Raw genomic sequence first — 22633 nt, forward strand, 5'->3', positions numbered from 1 at the left:
GTTTGAATGTACCGCCTAACCTTATCCTGCATTGCCCTTACAGGCCAATGCAGCTTTATTTATCAACCAATCAGAGCAACACACATTCACAGCGTACAGAAAGACATCCCACAGTACCCAGCTGTTTGGGTTTTAGTTAATTCTAGATGTAGTCAAAAGTAGCTATCACAGCTGGGCGAACTGAGGTGGGAAGATACACCCTAAATGAAGGTGGTACCAATTCCATGGATTGGGTCCTCAAACTGCATCAAAGGAACTGAGCATCAGCTGCCACTCTCTGCTTTCTGACTGAGGATACAAAGTGATCAGCTGCCTCACACTCCAGCTGCCATGGCTTCCCTACATGATGGACTGTACCCCCAAATTGTGAGGGAAACCCTCTTTATTTCCTTAAATTACTTTTATCAGGGGACTTGTCACAGCAATGCAGAAGGGAACTAAGGCAAAGCCATCAGGATCCATGAACCTCTCATGGTTTGCTGGTAACCAACCCTTGAATGTATGGCCCTACAGATTCAAACAATAACATGGAAACAGAGGAGGAATGGGATTTGATTCAATACATGAAGTTGAGGCCAACAGGAGTGACAGATGACAAATAACAAAACTGGGATCAGTAGGGACCAAGGAGTGGGCACAGTAGGCAAGCCCACCCAGTCATTCATCAAGGAAACTGTTTTAGCACTTGGAAAAGAGCATGGCACAGTATTACAAATGGGGGCTAGAAAGGCCACACTCATACACTATTTTTCAATGATTCTATTGAAACTATGCAGGAGACCTACTTGAGAGACAGTTCCTCCTTCATTTATGACAACTGGGGAAAATCCCTAGTGAGCACTTTGGTTGAGATGAAACGAACATGGACATGAAAATACCCGAGAAGTGTAAGAACTTAGCATCGCTCTTGACACCTTGCACTTCAGTGAGTACAAAAGCTTTCAATGCTGTTGAATAGAAAACTCCACATCCTTATGTGAGTAATCTAAGAGGTAAAAATGCAGCTTCTGGACTACGTTTGCACCTTCACTTGTGTTCCTTGCAGTGTTTATGCAAATGTCTTTTCTGAGCTTCGGTAACCACACCAGTAAATGGGCTTACCAGTCATACAGGACTGAGAACTAAACGAATGTTAACTTAAGGTTACATTCGATAAAATACAGCATAATATGATGCATAGCAAGTTCTCAGTAAACATTACTCCCATTATTGCCTCAGCCAGTATTGCTGGCATGGACAGTCAGTAGCATCAGCCAAGGTTAACTTTTTCCTTGCCTTGCCTCCTCAAGTTCTTCCAGCTGGACCTTGCATCAGGCTGCACACAAGATCCTCGTTTGTGCACCAGGACTGTAGGTAAAAAATAGGAAAGAAATGACAGCTCTGACCTGGGAAGTAGTAGACTCTTTACTCTTGAGTGTTAGCCTTTGCAAGGTTAAACAAGTAACTAAATGCCTACTTTGTCACACTTTATGACACCCACGTGTGTACCAACGACAGTCATCATATAGGTTATGACCATATCTAATCTGTAAGCTAGCTTTCGTATTTTATTTTACATCCGACCACAGTTTTCCCTCACTCCTCTTCTTCCCCCAACCCCCAAATCCACTCCTCCTGTTTCTGTTCAGAAGGGGCAGGCCTCCCATGGGTATCAACAAAGCCTGGCATATCAAGTTGTGGTAGGACTAAGCATCTCCCCTTGTATTAAAGCTGGGCAAGGCCACCCAGTATGAATAAGTTCTCAAGAGCCAGCCAAAGGTTAGGGACAGCCCCTGCTCCCACTATTAGGAGTCCTACTAGTAGATCAAGTTACACAACTGTCACATATATGCAGAGGACCTAGGTCAGTCCCATGCCGGCTCCCTGGCTATTGGTTCAGATTCTGAGCATTCTTACCGGGCCCACGGTTAGTTATTTCTGTGGGTTTTCTTGTGATGTCCTTGACACCCTGGCTTGTATAATCCTCCCTCTCTTCAGCAGGATTCCGAGCTCAGCCTAATGTTTGGCTGTGGGTCTCTGAATTTGTTTCCATCAGCTACTGGATGAAGGCTCTCTGATAACATTTGGGGTAGTCACCTATCTATGAGTACAGCAAAATATCAGTAGGCATCATTATATTGACTTTCTTTTTCCAGTCATGTTTGGTTCTATCCTAGGTCTCTGTCTGGGCCATCCAGCCTCTGGGTCCTGACACTCCAGGCAGTGTCATGGGTAGGCTCACTCTCACGGCATGGGTCTGAGGTTGGATCAGTCACTGGTTGACCATTCCCACAATCTCTGTGCCACTCTTATCCCAGGACATCCCATAGGTAGGACAGACTGTAGCTCAAAGGTTAGGTGGCTGGGTTGGTGTCCCAATCCCTCCACTGGAAGTCTTGCCTGGTCACAGATGGCAAGTTCAGGCTATGTATTCAGTATTGCTAGGAGCCTTAGCTGGGGTTTTCCTTGTAGATTCCTGGGAGTTTCCCTTGCACCAGTTTTCTAACTGACCCCCAAATGCCTCCCCCTCATTTCCAGGCATCTCTTTCAGTACTCTCCCCTTCCATCCACCCCCAACCTCACCCCTCATATTCCTATCCCCACTTGTCCCCAGTCCACCCACAAGATCTCTTCTATTTCCCCTTCCCAGGGAGACCCATGAGTCCCCCCCCCCCCCCCCCCCCCGCCTTGGCCCACCTTGTTACTTACTCTCTCTAGGTCTGTGGATTGTAGCATGGTTATACTTTCCTTTACAGCTAATACCCACTTATAAGTGAGAACATACTATGTCTTTCTGGGTCTGGGTTACCTCACTCAGGATGATTCTCTTTCTAGTTCCATCCATTTGTCTTCAAATTTCATGATGCCATTGTTTTTAACAGCTGAGCAATACTCCATTGTATGTATGTACCCTATTTTCTTTATCCATTTTTTTGGTTGAAAGGCATCTAGATTGTTTCCAGGTTCTGGCTATTATAAATAAAGCTACTGTGAACACAGTTGAGCAGGTCTCACTACCCAAGCTGGCCTGGAACTCTTAATCCTGTTGCCTCTCCCTCTCTAGTATGGCATTCTCAATTATTAACAGTTCAATGACCTTTTAAATAAATATACTCATTCTAGCTGTAACTTGAACTCCCCTTTTATGTCTTTATAATGCAAGCATTTATGTGACATTTGTTATAGTTTTTCTGTAACTGGTGTGCATTCTTAAATGATGACATGTAACTGCAAATTCAGAAGCAGAATTTTCATCTTGAACACCAGTTACATGGCTCCACAGTTACACCTCCAGAACCAGGATGTCAGACTGTGTGGGCTGCTTTAACGAGATGCCCCAGGCTGGGTGGCTAATATTAAGGAATCTCAAGATCAATGTGTTGGCAGATCTGGTGTCTTCGAGGCGTGCCTCCAGGTTCAGAGACTGCGCTTCCTTCCTGTGTCCTCCCTCATATGGCGACAGGCATAAGGAACTCCTCCGTCAAGGCATAATCACCTCCCACAGGCCCACTCCATCATTACATTGAAGATGACATTTCACCATGTGAAGCTTGGGGTAACACGAATATTCAGACATATCCCAAAGTTTATAGGTAATATTATTTTTCAAGTTACTGTATGATGCAGTAAATGCATAAGACAGCAACAACTTTCTACTGTTTTTTTCTAAATTCCAAGTATTTTGAAAAGGAGCAATGTCATGGTTTCTGAAAATACTGAGTAGCATATAAAGTTTATGAGTGTTTCAATAAAATTATATCACCATCAACAAACAAATATTCAAACCACATTGAAGGTGAAATATGTTTACTGATTAGTCACTAAGGGATGAAAAGAAATCTTAACAATTTGGTGGCACCCTCAGCTTGAGCTGAAAGCAATTACAAAGCATCTGCTATGAGTGACTTAAATGAGTTGGGAAGTGATGTTATCAGTGTATGAACAGCAGCTCTCTGTGCTTTCCAGACAGAGCTGAAGAGGCTGTCTCACACCAGTCGGAAGGCAACACTGAATGTGTTGCCCCGCTGTCCACGCCAACCACAAAGCAGAGGCACTCTGTGAACCTCCACCCAGTACTGACTCGGTCCTTAACAACATAGCACCGCTCCACGGTCACTGCATTTTTCTTTACTCTTCAACAACTCCATTTGGGAACAGAGAAAATGAGGAAGCCAATGACACACACATGGACGCACACATGTGCTTGCTTTTAGTTCTTATCTTTAAAACAATGTCATGTAGTCTTACTCCTAATTTCAGTATTTTTTCCAGTGGAGTATTTTCTAAAACATTTAAACAAATTTTATAATGGATCTGCTATCAAATGCTCAAAGATATCCCTTAACCTATGTTTACTTTAAACAAAGTTTAAACTAAAAATCTCATATTGTCGAATAAATTTCCAAAGATCTTAAAGAAATAATTCAAAATGTGATACAGTCTAGTGTTTATTTATGTTATGGCAGATACACTTGAATTTCAAAATTTAAAACATATAAAAAGTGGTTTGGGACTAACACCTGTATCAACAGTTGACAAGTGTCTTGGTTGTTATTATACAGCAGGGTTGTGGTTGTGCTGATGCCAACTGGGGGCATGGGATGAGATCATCAGTAGGCTTTCTACAGGCAACAGCGTATGCTGCTGTTTGAGAGATTCAGAATCTGCTTCCAATGCTCACGCTGTCTAACATCTCTAAGGTTAAATAGTGTTAGAGTATTTAGTTTGGCAAATGTTCAAAATAAAGTAGAAATGTATTCGTAAGCATCACAGAAATGAACATCCAGTCTTGATCTTAGTAAGAACCATAGGTACAGATCAGAACTCTCCCTATATGAAATAATTTACACACAGATGAATGCTATCATATCACTAACTAAAATAATCACTAAATACAATTCATTTTCAGAAATAAACAAGCAAGGATTTTTTTCATTATCAGTTATCAAAAACATAGTGTTATGGTATTTCAAACAAATGATACTCTAAAATCATAGAATTTCACTGAGTTTTGAGAATGTGCAACTAAATCAACCAAGTATACCTTAGTACAACCATATTAGGAAGCCAATGATCAGAAAATACAACAGCATGAAGAAAATTTGATCCACAAAACTGTTTTCAGGCTTTAAGGTAAAAGAGTTCCACAGTTTACAGATAAACAAGGCAACAAACACTCGTGCTTGTCTTGAGTAAGTATTCTATGCAGAAGATGTAACACTTTGTTTGTAGACAGCATGGTATGCGTTTCTCAGCAATACATAAGGAAAACAAGATTCCAAGAGATCCATTGTTAGGAATGGTGATTCTTGTACAATCTGGAAAAGTGAAAAAATTTGTCAAAATTCAAGTTACTCAATGGGAGTAGTAAACAGCAACTCTAGATTCTTCTCACTAGAAACAGACACAAACCATTTTATTTCAAAATCTAAAATACAAATGTGCCACAGTGAATTCTATCAAAATACTTTTAAATGCTACTTTCAAGTTTATCAGTTAATCAATAGGAACACATGAACATAAATCCTTGGCAATAGTCTAAACATAAAGATGAATACAAAAATATTTAAAATATAATGGCACATTTTAAGAGGCCCAAAACCAAGCTAGAAAGTCAAGTAAAAAAAATAAGACCAACTATAATTAAATGGAGAGCAGTAAATTCTAGAGTTCAAAAGGAAGAGAAAAAGACTAATACAGGCCTGTGTGACTGGAAAGATCATCAGGGAAAACAATGGAGCTATGAGTTCTGCTGATTTCCCAAGGCTAAGGAAACTTCTCTGAGAAGAGCCTCAAGGCAGATTCACAGCCACCAGGAAGCTCAGAGAACCGAACTTGACATATTAGGCAAATACAAGGCCTGTGCACATCCTTACAGGACGTCACACAGTTACTGCTCACCTTTGGCCTTATTACTTCCTATTACTGACCTATGGCTAAATGGGAGTGGCGTCAGTCTTTGCAGGAATTTTTAGAAAGTGTATGGTTTGGGTGGAGTGAACATAGAAATGGAGAAAAACCAAAAATCACAAAAGAAACAAAAACAAAACAAAACACCAACAAAACTTTTACTTGCCAAGAAGGGGCAAGTTCTAAGAACTGGATCTTTTTTTGTTATCAGTAAAAGTTAATTAAACTGAAATGAGACATACCATATCCAGTAGCAAATAAACAGACTCTCTATTTCTTGTTGTAGTTTTATCTGTCTCTTGGCCGATTTTCAGTAGACTGGAAGACGCAAGCTTAAAAGTACATACATGTAGTCAATGAGGTTGGCGATAAAACGCTGCTCATTTACTTGTTCATTTTCAGTATGGTTCAATTATTCAATGTATCATGTATGATGAGCTAGAGACCTTACATCAATCAACAATTAAGGTACATATAATCAAATATTTGTTAAAACTGACATTTTCCTCACGTTTACCGAATTCAAACACATGGTCACTGAAGGATTATAACCTCTGCATCAAAGCTTTCATGAGTTAAACATACAGTAACTGCTGATTACAGTATTCTTCTAAAAGGTTTCTGTTAAATGCTGCTGAGAATCCCCAACTACCAACAGTACCTGCTACTAATGTCCAAGAACTTCACCAAACCACATCTGACCGGTGAACTTAGCACTAGTCTCTTTTGGTAGCAAGTCATGATAATTTTATAGATATAAGTAGATCATTGAATCTACTCTGAGAAAAAAGATAAATAATAGGATAAATGGGTAGATCATTGAATCTACTCTAAAAGGAAAAAGGGAAGATATAAAAATGACAAAAGGTAGATTATTGAATCTATTATGAAAAGAAAAAAAGAGAATATGGATATAATAAGATAAAAAGGGAGATTATCAAATCTACTTTTAAAAAGGAACTACTTGTTTGAAATAGGGTAAGTAATGAAAATTTTTTGTCTGAATTTGTCAAATGTTAATGGACTGGACATTGTTATATATTAATGGAGTTTTTTGTCTGAATCTGTCAAATGTTAATGGACATCGTTAATGTAATTCTTGACTGTGTATATTGTATATACTTATTCTTTTTCCTCTGTGTGTTGTCGCCCCCACCCCCTCCCTGAGCTGAGGACGGAACCCAGGGCCTTGCACTTGCTAGGCAAGCGCTCTACCACTGACCTAAATCTCCATCCCCAACATATGTGGTTCAGTCCTATCCCCTGGCTTCAGGTATCCTCTTGAGGTGAGAGACTATGAATGCATATTTTATTGATAAGAGGGAAATTTATTGTGTATTTTTTAGGTCTTAAATAAGAAGACAATTTCAAACTAGGTTTGAATTCATAGTTTGAATTTGCAAGGAAGGACATTAAACCCAGAACAAAATACAGCAAATAAAAGGAAAACAACTGAATTGTAATACTGTTTTCAAACTTAAGTTTTCTCCTTAAATTATATATATTTTAAATTTAAAGGCTTACAGAATTTTCAATAAAGAAAAAAACTCAAAAGAGTCTAGAGATTTTTTTTTAAATCTCTTTTCTTTAAGCAAATATGAAAAAGATATGCTGTCTGACAGATTTAACACTACTCTCTTTTAGTAGCAAGTCACATTTTTAAAGTTTATTTTTGTTTATGTGTGTATTTATATGCCTGCATGAGTTTGTGTGTAAGTGGGCATCAGATCCCAAGAACTGGAGTTCAGAGGCAGTTGTGAGAAGTCTGATGTGGGTGCTAGGAACTGAACCTGGCTCCTCTGGAAGAGCAGTAAGCATCCTTAACTGCTGAGCCATCTCTCCAGGCCCGCAAATCCTATTTTCATTGTTGAGTTTGCACTCATTAATAGTGTTTCTTCAACTAAGTGGAAGTAAGGAAAAATACCTTTTGCTACTGTTTTAAATATTTATTTTTCTTTTACATGTGAGTGCCTGAATATGCCATGTGTGTGCCAGTGCTGGTCAGAATGTCAGACCCCTGGAACTGGAGTCACAGCTGGTTGTGAGCTGTGCAATGTAGGTCTGGGAACTGAGAAGCAAACAATCGTAACTGATGAGCCATCTCTCTGGCCCCTTGTTTTTTGGAGAGAGGTTCTCACCCTTTAGCTCAGGCTAGCTGGCCTGCAACTTGTAACCCTATCTCTGCCTCCCCATTAGTCAAAGTATAGGCGGTCCATCACAGCTCTCAAGCAGTATTTTATGGTAGAGTTTGTCACCATGTGTGATCTTTAGCTAAGTAACTGGAAATGAGTAAATTGTATCTTTTAAAGGACACATTATCTCTCTTTGCTTCCATTTTTCCTTTAAAGGAAGAAAACAATCTTTCAAATGTGGAGACAATCTCTAGTCCAAACATTAGTTTAAGCAAAAAGGTCATATGGCAGAGAAGGGAAGACATCCAAGCAGGAGAGAAAACAATGATAAACTTGATGTAACCTGTTCTCTTTCCAAAAACAAAACATTAAAAAATAAGTGAGATTTATATATTAAATAAATTGGGAACAAAAATATCACTGGAAAAAACTAAATAAAATGTAAAAGTAATGGGAATTTACTGTTACGTAAATTTTGTTTGCTTTGTAAAATGTCATGAGTTCTGATATTTGAATAGACATACCGCCAGGAATTCTTTAAGTCGGTCTTCAATACTTCCTTTGTGAATTGTAAACAAAGCTGCAGCGATCTGGTTGATGGCTTTGGCCAAACAATGTATATTGTTGCAGTGTCCTGAGAAAGTACAAACAGGATTGTGTGTAGTTTGTGTGACCCCAAAACTTTGTAACATACAGAAGGCAAGCCTTTAATGACTCCTCAGGCTACATAAACAGCAGTATGACTGAGTTAGGGTGCAAAGTGATTTACTCTTCTCCTTTTATGGGCATGAGTGCTCTTAACACTCACAGCAAAGATGCATGTAATGATCGGTCAGTATTTCATTAGCAGGCAAACACTCACATGTACACCCTGGAAATGTTAACGGCTAAGCTGCTTTAGAGCACGACATCTCTCAGTCCCTAAAATCACCCCATGATCTGGGCATGCTCACCATCCTCTGCTGTACTTTCTAGCTGACCTACACACATGTCATAGTTTAGAAAACTATGACTTCAAAAAAGAAACAGATGCCCATTGCAAAGCTACTGTTTGGCAGAATATATTTTATCAGAAAAGAACATAAACTACCAGAACACAAAGCAAACAGTATATGTTATATTAAAACCAATGACCCTTCAGTGTCCCAACAATTTTAAGGCAGGTACCTTCTATAGCAGGGCTGTACTGCGACATCACATTGCTGGCCAGAGTAGGCAAGGAAACTGCTACAAAGACCATCAGGAGACAAGCAATCTTATACTCTTCTTCTGGACTAATGTTCTCTAAAGAAAAATGAGGAATAAAGATCAAGCTTTGCTTCAAGATCATTTAGAAGCTAATAATCTAACCTAGAAAAAAATAAAGGTAATAAAAATTTTTTATCTAAATTTTCTAATTGAAAAGTGATGAAAAATTATGAGAACACTATATATATTGCCATTTATAATTTTTTTATATCTCATAATCTGAAAACTCACTGAAAGAAAAAAATGTCTTTCTTTCCCCAAGACAGCTATGAATAATATCATTTTAAATACATTGCTTAAAGGACACCAATATTAAAAAGGGGACCGCATTACCTATTTCTCCATTCTAGAAAACAAAAGGAAGCAGTTATGAATGAGAATATCTAGCATGCTCTATAGCTGTAAGACAATAACCTTTACAAAAATATTTACGGTATTTAAATTGTTCTGTCTAGCACCTGACTTCTTACCTGATACCCGGGAACTTTGAGTTACCCTGAAGTTTGCAATTACACGTAACTATGGATTGATCACAGGAAAAAAACCAAATCACATAGTATTTTAAAATTTTGGGTAATCATAAGAAGTACTTTTAAGCAATAATAAATCATTTGAATGATGAAAAAAAGCATAACTAATAGGAAAAGTAATGAACTCAGAGACTATACTTTGGCTCAAAAGAAATTGAAAAGGGGGCTGGAGATGGCTCAGTGGCTAAGAGTACTTGCTACTCCTCCATAGGACCTAGGTTCAGCTCCCAACACCCACAGGGTGGCTCACAACCATCTGTAACTCCAGTCCCAAGGGCTGATGCCCTTTTCTTCACTTCTTGGGCACCAGGTATGCACGTGGTACAGATACATGAGTGCAGGCAAAACACTCATACACACAAAGTAAATAAAAATTTAAAAAATAAAATAAAATCAAGAGTAGAGAAGGGCATTTCAATACAAACAAAATAAAACAAAACTTTTTTACACAGTGGACAAACCTTGAATTATATGGAACATTTTTGGTACTATGTTTCAAAGGATTGGCCTTAAAATTTCTAAATGATCAGTATTACATATCTTTTTTTATGGTGAATATCTATTCCAATTAAAAGAGGACACTATTTTCTAGTTACCAACTTCCTAGCTATCATAAGGACAGTCTTCCACCAGTATACAAATACTCTCAACTTCTCCATCACAGAAAGTCCTTTTCATAAGCTAGGGCATAGCTCAAGCACACAAAAACAAAGCCTTGATTTTCCTCCTTCCTCTAGCTATTATGACATCATGTCCTTGTTCCAAACTTACTATGTGCAATCCCTTTCCTCCCATTCATCTGAGTGCTGTGTAGGGAACTCCACTGACAGTGATCTCATCATCACAGCTCACTACCGCTACACAGCTGATAATTCCCTTTCCACTTTCTAAGGAGCTTTCTCCCCAGTGTTCGTTTGTTTTTCTCTAACTCCACTGGTCCTTCCACTTCCCTGAGCTCATTAAAGCTGAAATGGTGTTGTTCCTCTGCACTGATGCATCTATCTACACTAAATAGCTCTGACAGACTCATCTGGAGTATGGCTCAGACAGTATGTATGCATGTAATGACTACACTACAGAAAACTCCAAACAGCAATTAAAAAATTAAAGTTCAATACTAAGAAGGCATTTGCAAAAGTAAGTACCACGTGCACACCTAGGCTGCCCTATAACTTTAATAGGAATACTACGTATCTGCTAACGCATTTTACCTGATTTTTGTGAGGAAAGAGCTACGACTAAGGCAGGATCAATCTCACACGGTAATCCAGCAGCTGATGACAACTCATAAACATTCATTGCAACCTGACAAGATACAAGAATTACAAAGAAATCAATGTTTTAACAGACTTGTGAGAAAGTTTACTTTAGTAAGAAAATATTTATGCCAATAAACATGCTAGAAGACTTCGGCAACTTGGCTGAAGCAGGCAGCTAACCCACAGTGGACAACGCTCTAACACTGCTCCTTCTAACTTCCCACTGTGCAGACCAGCGAGATCTGCAGCCCCTCTGTGGCAAGTTCCACAGGTTCATTCTCCAGTTACGGTTTGTCTTAGAATCACAGATGTAAAACATTAAGTCCAAAGGAATGGATAAACGAAGCCAGCTGTAGTGGCTCACACCTGTACTACCAGCACCTCGGAGTTCAAGGCCAGGCTGGGGAACAGAACGAGTTCCAGCTCAGCCGGGGTACAGTGACAGCCAAGAAAGGAATAAACACACAAAAGTGAATTAACATTACTGAATCTATGCTGAAGTCCACAGTTACTTAATGAAAAACTTTAGAGAGTCAATGCTTAATCAGTTATAGAAAAATTCAAGAAACACCACTTTAAAAATCTGATAAAGCAATTTCTGGTAAGAAATTTTCTACATCATACACGGACTCCAACTATTCGAAATAGTCTGACTGATACTTTAGTTAAAAACTGTGTACATAATTAGTTACCTTTGATATTACAGTTACTAAACCACAGACAAATGGAAACAACCATGCACTAAGATCCAGAGACATACACTGCTCACCACACACAAACACAAATTCAAAATGTGTCAAGGACATAAATGTAAAAGCTAAAATTTTAAAAAGTTTGGAAGAAAATACAGGCATAAATCTTGATGGCCTTTGTCAAGACAGTGCTTGATAGCAGAACTACAAACAAAAGCAAACCAGATAAGCTAAAGTACACTGAAATTAAAGAGTTCTGTGCTTCTTGGATACCATCAAGAAACCGAAAGGGATCAGGTGGTGGTGAAATTAAAGAGTTCTGTGCTTCTTGGATACCATCAAGAAACCGAAAAGGACCAGGCGGTGGTGGTGCACACCTTTAATCCCAGCACTCAAGAGGCAGAGCCAGGCGGATCTCTGTGAGTTCAAGGCCAGCCTGGTCTACAGAGCAAAATCCAGGACAGGTACCACGACAACACAGAGACACCCTGTCTCAAAAAAACCAAAAGAGGAACTGAAAAGGTAATTCAGTGGGGGAAATGTACAAATAATGATTCTACCGAGGATACAGTATCTCTTGACATTCAAAAGTAAAATGATGTGGGCCAATGATGACTCAGCAGAAAAGGTGCTTGCCTAAGCCTGGCACCTGGAGGTCAACCCTAGAGCCGGGTGAAGGTGAAAAGAGAGGGCCAACTCTGCACTCACAGATGACAACACGGTGTAAAAATGGCACAGGGTCCAAATCAGCTTCTCTCTAAAGAAGCCATACAGACACAACAACAGATGAGTGGCATGCTCCTAAATGAAGAAAATGCAAACCAAAACAGTGTGATACCACTGCACACCAACTAAAATGGCTCTTATCAAGTCGACCCGGACTGGATATAGGAAACCCTGGCACCTTCATTCAGCGTTGATAGCCATATAAAACAAGTTGCCATGGCCAATCAGTTTGGTGGTTCCTCAAAGCTAAATAGTTTCTACAACCCAGCAATTCCATTCCTTATACAAGAGAACAAAAACATCAACACAGACAAACGAAATAGCATTATTTACAGCATCTAAAAAGTAAAAACAACCCCTATCTCCAAATGATGGCGAATAAGCAAACTATGGCATATTCATACAATGGAACATTAAAAATTAAGTGCTAACACATGCTGTAACATAGTAGAACATGAAAGCATGCAAAGTTAAAGAAGTCTAAGAGTCAAAAGAATAGTTGTTGTGTGATTTACATACAGTACTCAAAACAGGCAAGTCTGCAGTCAGAGACAGTTATCTAGGACTGGGGGGTGGGATGAAAGTCAGGAGTGCCTGCTATGGGTACTGATACTCTTTGGGGATGATAAAAATATTCTGAAACTGATTGAAACTGTGATGGTCATGTGATTAACTCAAAAACCACTGAACCAGTTTAGATGAGTAAATTTTATGACATAAGAATAAAGTTGTTAAAAATCATGCTTGCATTCTTTAAATAAAGTAAATTTTATTGACAGTTTGCTAGAAACTAAATATAATTATACCTATACCAATGAATAAGAATTAGATGATTAATTCAACATGGGCAGAGTTTTAGAATTCTTAGCACCTGTACGTTAGTGAGCTCATAAGAACGGTTTAACCTTGTGCTTTCTGCAGTATTTCCACTTAAGAAAAACTCATTTTTGGCTATATTCATAGTTTCAGTCATAAATTCACAGGACACATTGCTCACAAATGCTTATTTCTGTAAAGCATTATAGGAAAATCAAAAATTAAAAGAAACAAGGCCTTGTCCTTTAAGATGTTTATTATCTAGTATAAATACAGGTAGAAGAACAAAAGTTCTCCACTAGCACTAAGAAAAAAAACTTGAACTGGGAACCTAAAAATGGTTTTTAGAAATTGGCAAGGGAACCTGGCCTTGACAGATAGGCAGGACTTCCAAACGCAGAAACAGAAGAGGGCAATGTTTCAAGTACAATAAATGAAGACGGTAAATGGATACACGAGAGAATGCTTACAAATCTGATTAGCTCAGATGATACATATGAAGAGAGGGGCAGATAAACAGAGCAGTAGATGATAAGCCATTTGAATAAAGCAAGCAGGGTGGCATAAATCAGTAATTGCAACATTTGGGAGGTTGAGGCAGGAGGGTTATTTAGAGTTCTAGGCCAGCCTGAGATACGTAGGAAGACATTCCAACCCTATCCCACTCTAAAGTTTGGAAGACATCACTCTGAAACTTGAACACTATTCAAGAGTCAAAATATGCAAGGATGTTGGCAAGATGGTTCATTGGGCAGAGGCACTTGCCACCAAGCCTGACTGACAACTGTGTTGATCCCTGGGAGACAGACAGACAGACAGTCAGACAGTCTCTCTGTCTGTCTCTCTCAACCAAGTATAAAATCATCTCTCAAACATGGACACTTGACAGTAACTATGCCTCCTTGTTCATCACATGATTTAAATACAGTAGGAAATCACAGCTGGGATTAAACCAGTGGTTGGATCACATGGACCAGAAAATTTAAAACAGATAACTATAGACCTTTAAAAAGCTATTGACTTCCTATCTTATATTCATTAATTAAAAATTAAGATGCCTACAGTATGCCATTATCAATGTTTTCCATTATGTATTTTGGATTGCAAGCTACTTACAGGAAAGCAACATATATACTTTTCAATGAGCTTTGTCATATTGCACATGATAAGATGTTCTTGTTATACTCATCATTTACTTTATTAAAACTCCATTTAATACTTAAAAAAAAAAAGACGCCAAAGAAAACTGGTTTTGATTAGACTACAGCAATCTTCTATAAGACTTTTAAATATTTATTTTGAAAACTGACTACAAGTGAATTTAAAACAACTCATCTTGTTGCTTTATGACCATGCAAGAAAAAGCTGTCATAATTAAAGGGGAAAGATCAATTTTTAACAAATTTTATGTCCTTTTAGTTGATCAAAATGCTTAAGAAGTTTTGGTGTTGTGAGCTCAGAGAGGAACAGCACAGGCATGCACGCTATTTTCAGGTTTGTTACATTTGATGAGTTCACATGTGGGCGAACATCTCACTTTCAAACAACAAACTACAAAAGCTCTACCTTCATGTCAGTTTCCCTTGGAATGTGATCCTTGAAATCTTCAATGGAACTCACGAGGAAAGGGATGTGGTAGGATAAAACCTAGGCAGGACAATAAACAACAAGGTCAGCACTGTACACTGATGATATACTACGATTTGATAAGGTCAAGTTTGCACACAGAAAGCACTTATCTACTTCACTGGACCTTTCTAAAAGGTCAAAATACATGGAAATGATACATATTCAGTGCTAAGATGAGTATAGTTCAAAAGGAACACTTTAATATAGAGCAAAGCTGAAATAGTGTATTATCCAAATTCCAATACCAAACCAAAAAACACACTTTATTTACCATTACTATGCAAACTACAATTTGACTCTTAATATTGCTGTGAATTTTAACTTGTGGAAAATAAAGAGATGATATGGAAATGATTTCTTACATCTCTCAGTGCTTCTTGTGCCAATGACCGGAAGGATAAAATGACACCGATTATCGTCATCCTTTTCAAGACACTGTCAACAGCTAAATTACAAGGAAGGCGAGAAGGAAAAAAACAACAACCATTAACTGACTTTTTTTAGCTTTTAGAGAAAATTCTCAAAATCAAAATTTCTAGAATAAATACTAAGACTAATTGCAACTTAATTCAACAGTGTTTAAAGAGGTAAATGTATTGATAGCCAATATTTAAACTTTAAATTATTTATCAATTCACACACATATATTAAAACTCTTTTCTTGTAAATGTATTGGAGGGTTGACATTCATCAAGATCTTGAAATACTATGCAATCCCCTCATAAACTTGGTGGAGGCAGGAGTAAGGGGAGAGCTGGGGAGAAAGCCATCAGGACGGTTAGGAGTTAAACCCTCAGATGGTACAGGAACTTTGAATAAATTATTTTATGTGTATGGATGTTTTGCCTGCATGTATGTGTGACAGGTACTTGCAGAAGCCAGAAGCTGGCATCAGATCCCTGGGACTGGAGTTACAGAGGGTTATGGCGCCATGTGGGTGCTGAGAGCAGAACCTAGGTTCTCTGGAAAAGCAGCCAGTGCTCTTAACCTCAGAGTCATCTCTCCAGGTATTTTAATTTTGGGGGGTTGGAGGAGGTTTCGAGAGAGGGTTTCCCTGTGTGTATCCCTGGTTGTCCTAGAACATGCTCTGTAGACCTGCTGACCTTGAACTCAGAGCCTGCCTCTCATGTGCTGGGATTAAAAGTGTGCACCACTGCCGCCTGACTTCCCATTTTAATTTTTTTAAACGCTTTTTTAAAAATGTGCATTTCTATGAGTTTCTCTATGTGACATAAATGTGTGAGTGTCCAAGGAGGCCAGAAGATGGTGTCAGATCCCTTGGAATTGGGAGCTGTGGTTACAGGCAGTTGTGTGCTACTGATGAGAACCCAGAACCAAACTCCAGTCCTCTGTAAGAATAGCAAGTACCTTTTAACTGCTGAGTTATCTCTCTAATCCCCTGGGGAAAATTCCTAAGTTGTGGCCAAAAATGGAAGAACTGCTTATTAAGTTCATAAGCAGGTCTATGAAAATACCACCCTGAACACCTGTGGTCTCAGAAGCTAAGCAGAACCATCCTGATCAGTGCTGGATGGGAAGGAGATTATAAATAGGTGGTGCAGAGCTAAGTTACTGGAACCCATGGTGATGGACTTGATCATGTGCATGTTGCTTAGAGAAAATAACTTTGAAGATGATTACTATATACTTAATACTCAAACTGTGCTAACAAAATAAGAGAGTGGGATTCAAAGGGAATATTTTACTAAGTACCCTATACAAGGGAATGGACTATGGACTATGTAATGACATAAATATAGAAAATGCACTGGGCGGTGGTGGCGCACACCTTTAATCCCAGCACTCGGGAGGTAAAGGCAGGCGGATCTTTGTGAGTTCGAGGCCAGCCTGGTCTACAGAGCGAGCTCCAGGAAAGGTGCAAAGCTACACAGAGAAACCCTGTCTTGAAAAACAAAAAACAAAAAACAAAAAAAAAAAAAAAAAAAGAAAAGAAAAGAAAAGAAAATGCAAGCAATCTAAATCAATAAGAAAGTAGGAGGCTAGGGAAAGAACTCAGTGCATAAAGTGTGGTTTGGATCTTGAGCACCCACATCTTGACCTGGGCATGGCTGCATACTCATGTAATTCTAGTGTCATGGAGTAGATATGGGAGGATCCCTAGGGTGTACTGGCTAGTCATCCTGTATGATTGAAGCTCCAGGTTCTGGGACAACCTCATTTCAAAAACATAACATGGAGAAACAATCGAGGAGGACACCTAATATAAGCTTTGGGGCTCTGGAAATGTGTATCCATGTACACATTCACTTAAATATCACACACACACACACACACACACACACACACACACACACACACACACATACAAGCCTCTAAAATTTGACTGCATTTATGTTAGAAACAATTCAAATAAGCAAATTTCTAGAAAAAGGTGTATAAAAAAACCACAGATGCAAGTTGAAGAGAAGGGATTGAGGTGTTCTGTCTGGACTTTCTAAGAATTTAAACTCACACTATAAAGTTTTTATTAAGCAATGAAGCAAGAATAATATGAGCTAAATGTGATAAATGTAAAAACCACTAACAAAATGACACAAATACATGATCAGTTCCACAAAAAGCAATCTATTCATCTTTTTATCTGTCTACAGTATGTTAGTACCTGCTGACCAGCAGACTAGCAGACAATTAATGAAAGCAATGTAACAGAAAACTAAGGAAACGCTTCTACCAGAGGAAAGAAATGAGTGGAAAACAAAAACAAACAGAAGATTCATCTGAGAAAGTTTCATCCTAGTTGGCATAAAGAAGGACTAAGAAGAAAAGACATTCCATTCCAAAAAGCTAAGCAGGAGGCACTGAAGGGGCTTGACGCCAAGCCTGTCAACTTGAGGTCAGCCTCCAGGACCTACATGGTTGAAGGAGAGAACCAACTTCTGACCTCCACACAACCTTCCACATACACAGATACACTCTAAGCGTAATTAAAAAAAGAAAGCTTCACTAACCACAATTTATAAAAGGGAAATAAAAGAGAGGGTGATCTGGAGAGTCAGAAACATGGGTTTTAGTGACTGACACAAGACCACCAATGGAACGGAGCACGGGGACACAGAACTCCAAACTCCAACAGTACTTTAGAATTATTTCCAGTGAAGTCACCATCTTCAATACTGCTCTGCAGAAACATGTATCTTTAGACAGGGTGATAGGAGGGCAAAGGTGAATGAAATAAATTCTCAAAAGGAAGAATCACAGCAGAAGGCTAGAGGAGAATGGTCTGGAATCAGGGGACAGCCTGGCTCCAAGAGAGATTGTCAGAGGACAGAAAGTAAAAACTGGGGACGCCATGAGATTTGCTTGAATGATACAGAAACCCTACAGTGAAATAAAAAAGAAGTCCCACACTGACTCCCAATTCAGAGCCACTTTTAATAAATCATAATACCTTGTCTCTTTAACAGAATGACTTGCTGATTCTAAAATAAACTTCTGGCTTTCTGCATATGGGGTGAAGGAAGCTCAAGAGGGGGTCAAGGACAAAAGCATTTTGGAAACATTTCACCCCAAAGAATAGACATCTGCTCGAAGAAGCCTCTCTCAAGCACATCTTTTCTTTTTCTAATAAAACACAAAATAGGCTTAATGTATTTTATTTAAAGGCTAATTTTATAAATATAGGTCACAAAGAGTCAGTTTAAATTTTAGTTTTACCAAATCCCCAAGTCTTATTATACATAAAATTCAATCATATAGAATCTCAATATGGGACAATAAATTTTATTTTAAAAGTCTGCAAATTCCCTTTGAAACTTAAATATGTTCCATTTTGTTTCAACTGCACAGGTAGAGTTAAGGACCAGGGTATTAAACAGCTCAGTGTATTAGTTGCTTCAAATGACAACATCCAATCAAAAAACTGCTTATTACTAGGAAAGTTAAGTATATTAAGATTGGGAGGGTAGTCACGATCAGCTGACTCCAAAAACTGAGAGAAACAAAAACAATGAAGGAGAATAAAGAAAACACAGAGACAGCAAAAATAATAATAAAAATTAAAGGTTAAAAATTTTCCATTTATAAGGGAATCCGTGGCTGATATGTAAAATTAAATTAAATTATAAAATAAAAAAAATACAACATAAAAAAAATTTCCATTTACTTCTACTTTTCCCTTGTAAGATTGTCAAGTTGATCTTTTTTCTTTTTAAAACAACCACATGATAAACTCAGCTTCACTCCCCACTCCCGGTGTCCAGTTCTATGAAATTATCACGTATTTGTTACCAACATCGCTTCTATGGCAAACAGCTCCATCATCCCCCAAACTTCCTTGCTGCTTCCTTTCTAAGTCCTGGAAACTACTGCTGTGCTCTACAAGACCATCTCCAGTGTTCTGTAGCACTACGCTCATTTAATTGGCTGGCGTTTTAAAGCAGAAGACAGGCAATAAAGTGATTGTCTAAGCATCTCAAAGGAAAATGTCAGGTGGTAAGTTCATCAGATGCATGCTTTAACTGTTTCAGATTACTGATACTGTTTCAGATATATTAATGCTAGAACAGAAGCCATGGCCTTGCATTTGTTAAGCATGTGCGCTATCACTGAGTCCCCCACCGTACCCCGGAGGAACCTGGGAATTTTGGTGAGATTTCTGGAGAGTAATAAACTCATTCTGCCTTTGTCCAATACAAATAAATTTTATTTTGGATTTCTTAAATTTTTAGTGCTGGGAAAACCTTTACCATTATAAATAAAGTATGTCTGCCCACCAATTTCAAGAAGATATTTAAAGAAAATTTTAAGCTGTAAATGACAGGCTCAGGGTTTTCATGTCATACAATACTAATTAGCAAAAAAAAAAAAAAAAAAAAAAAAAAGGAACAAATTATTACCTGAGTGGACAACACAGACAGGTGAATCCAAGAAACATACCACGTGAAAGAAGCCAGACAGGAATCTAATCTATGGGGGCAGGAATGGCTGTGCGAGAGCAGGGGGAGGAGGAGGACAACAGAGAGACAGGGGCTGTGGAGATGACAGAATGCTGACTATGGCCACCGTCAGAGACATGACACCTGTCAGTGTACTCCACAGCCTTCACTCCATGTCTGCACACTTCAGGGAAGCTGACTTTTAGGAAGTTATAGACTCCCAAGTTAATTATCTTGTCGTCTACTTAATGTACACTTACTGTATTAAATTTAATAGGTTCAAGAACTTATTAATAGCAATGTTTGCGAATAATCAACACATACTAAAAGTACAGTCAAGCATTTCTGAAGTAAAGCCAGTGTAGTGGTACATGTCTTTAATCCCAACAACGCAGAAAGCAGAGGCAGGCAGACCTTTGAGAATTTTAAGGCCAATCTGTGTTAAGACTCTGCCTCCCCACCCCAGGAAAACAACAACAACCAAAAAAAAAAAAAAAAAACACAAGACCAAAAACAAACAAAAAACTGAAGTAGATATATACTGAAAAGTTCCATTGACTGTAACTTTTTTCTAGTTCTCTTCATATGCTAATGAGCACTTTGCATAATTTGCGGCTTGCATTTATGTTACAAATTTTGGCTAGAAATTAAATATTGCATGTTAAATCTTTCAAATGTTTATAAAAAGGACCATGAGTTACTCACATGACAATCTTTTAAAGAGTGCAGCCATCTGGTCTGGCTTGTCAAAGCTGGTCCTCATTTGTGTTAGCACATCAACATTCTCCACCACAAGTTTCTTTAAAAAAGAAGAGTGAGCCAAGTCAGGCACAGACCTTTGTGATAATGACACAAGAACTTGCTTGTGAGTTACAATTGGAAAGTAAAAAACAAAATCCATGAAGTCTAGATGTTCTGTACTATACAGTTTTGTTTTAATAAAGGAATCTCAAATTGTTTACATAAGATTAATATTTTTCCAATTCAAGAAGAGGTCAGGAAAATTCAGCAGAGATAAGTAGCAAGAATAAGGACCATCATATGCTTATATACACAACAGTATTTTAAAACACACCTTTTTTGTCTGGTAAGTTCCAAAAGTTTTAGTGACCCAAAGTCAAATTATCTCAAGACCTACAGTCATTTTATAAATATATATATGTACTTATTTGATATAGTTCATCTTAGAACTGATATATTCCTAAAATGATAAAAATGGTAATTTAAAATGTTGCTGCCTTTAATATTTTTATTTAAACACTATGCAGCCCAAAGACATTTTTCACCTAGCTTAAAGGATTTAAGATAAAAGAAAACACATGAAGCTAGGTGTGCTGACTAGTTTTATGTCAACTTGATATAAGCTAGGGTCATCTGAAAAGAAGGAACCTCAATTTAGAAAATGTTTCCGTAACATCTGGCTGTACAGAATTTTCTTAATTAGTGATAGATGGAGGAGGACCCAGCCAATTGTAGGTGGTGCCATCCCTGAGCTGGTGCTCCTAGGTTCTACAAGAAAACAGGTTGAAGCCGGGTGGTGGTGGTGGTGGTGGTGGTGGTGGTGGTGGTGGTGGTGGTGGTGGTGGTGGTGCACGCCTTTAATCTCAGCACTTGGGAGGCAGAGCCAAGCGGATCACTGTGAGTTCAAGGCCATCCTGGTCTACAGAGCGAGATCCAGGACAGGCACCAAAACTACACAGAGAAACCCTGTCTCGAAAAACAAACAAACAAACAAAAAGAAAACAGGCTGAACAAGGCATGGGAAACAAGCCAGAAAGGCACACCCCTCCATGGACTCTGCATCAGCTCCTGTCTCCAGGTTCCTGCCCTGCTTGAGTTCTTATCTTGATTTCCTTCAGTGATAGACTATGATATGGAAGTGTAAACCAAATAAACTCTTCCCTCCCCAACATGCTTTGGTTCGTGATGTTTCACTATTGCATTTTAGTAATCCTAACTAAAATACCAGGTATGTGGCTAGTGGTAGAGCATATGCCTATCATGTGAGAGGCCTTGCATTCAATCTCTAACATGACCAATAACCTAATAATGCTCATGTCATAAGCTGTGGAAATGTGGAAAACAATATACTCAAATGATAAACTGAACAAATAACTTGGGCTAGAATTTTCAACATAATCAAATAAAAGCATCATTATGCAACAGAATTAAGGCTTGACTAAGAATACTGAGAAACCTGAACTCAGTCCCTTTTGAAAGTTAATTCGCCTTTTTAGATCTCTTGCTTTCTCGAGTGTAACTAAGCCAAAATACCATTCAGAGGCTTTAATTTTATTTACATATTGGTACTTTCATGTTAGGTTAATTTAAAATTCTAGGTTTTCTCACATTCTTGAAATGTTTTACAAGAGTTAATGTTTAAAAGGTGAATAAAGCCAGGTTTGGCAGCCTACATTTAGAATACTAGCTATTTGGGAGGCTGGTAAAGGAGGTTTGAGGCCTGCCTGGGAAATTTACTAAGACTCTGTTTCAAAATAAAAAATGAGAAAAGGGTTGGAGATGTAGCACAGTGGTAGAGCACTCACCAACACATGTGAGTTCATAGGTTCAAACCCCAACCCTGCAAACAAGGACAGCAAGATGGGCTGATGTACCTTAAGTTCAGCAACTTGTGATGAAATATGCCACATAAGACTCTCACTTAGGAACTTCATCCCATATGGGCCTAGGAGCTCTGATAATGATCTCATTTCTGAAAGGAAATGAATTAATTTCAGTTTTTTGACAGAGCAAATATATTAAGAAACACTGACATACTGCACTACCCCATCTTACAAACTAAATATTAATAGCCAA

The 22633-nt window shown here is 38.4% G+C and overlaps 1 protein-coding gene across 1 annotated transcript in view; it reads right to left on the bottom strand.

Moving 5' to 3' along the window:
- Positions 1–4409: 4409 nt before the first annotated feature.
- Positions 4410–22633, bottom strand: part of Nckap1 (NCK associated protein 1) — an 81557-nt gene continuing 63333 nt past the window's right edge. Inside the window, exons 23-31 of the mRNA XM_059260792.1 lie at positions 22432–22529; positions 20522–20615; positions 15284–15366; positions 14859–14939; positions 11011–11104; positions 9189–9305; positions 8546–8655; positions 6132–6221; positions 4410–5297 (exon numbers count right to left, since the gene is read on the bottom strand). Coding sequence (XP_059116775.1) covers positions 5181–5297; positions 6132–6221; positions 8546–8655; positions 9189–9305; positions 11011–11104; positions 14859–14939; positions 15284–15366; positions 20522–20615; positions 22432–22529 — 884 coding nt within the window. The 3' untranslated portion in view covers positions 4410–5180. The remainder of the gene's footprint in view (positions 5298–6131; positions 6222–8545; positions 8656–9188; positions 9306–11010; positions 11105–14858; positions 14940–15283; positions 15367–20521; positions 20616–22431; positions 22530–22633) is intronic.

The sequence above is a fragment of the Peromyscus eremicus genome, chromosome 4 (assembly GCF_949786415.1).
Source record: "Peromyscus eremicus chromosome 4, PerEre_H2_v1, whole genome shotgun sequence".
Taxonomy (NCBI): Eukaryota; Metazoa; Chordata; class Mammalia; order Rodentia; family Cricetidae; genus Peromyscus; species Peromyscus eremicus.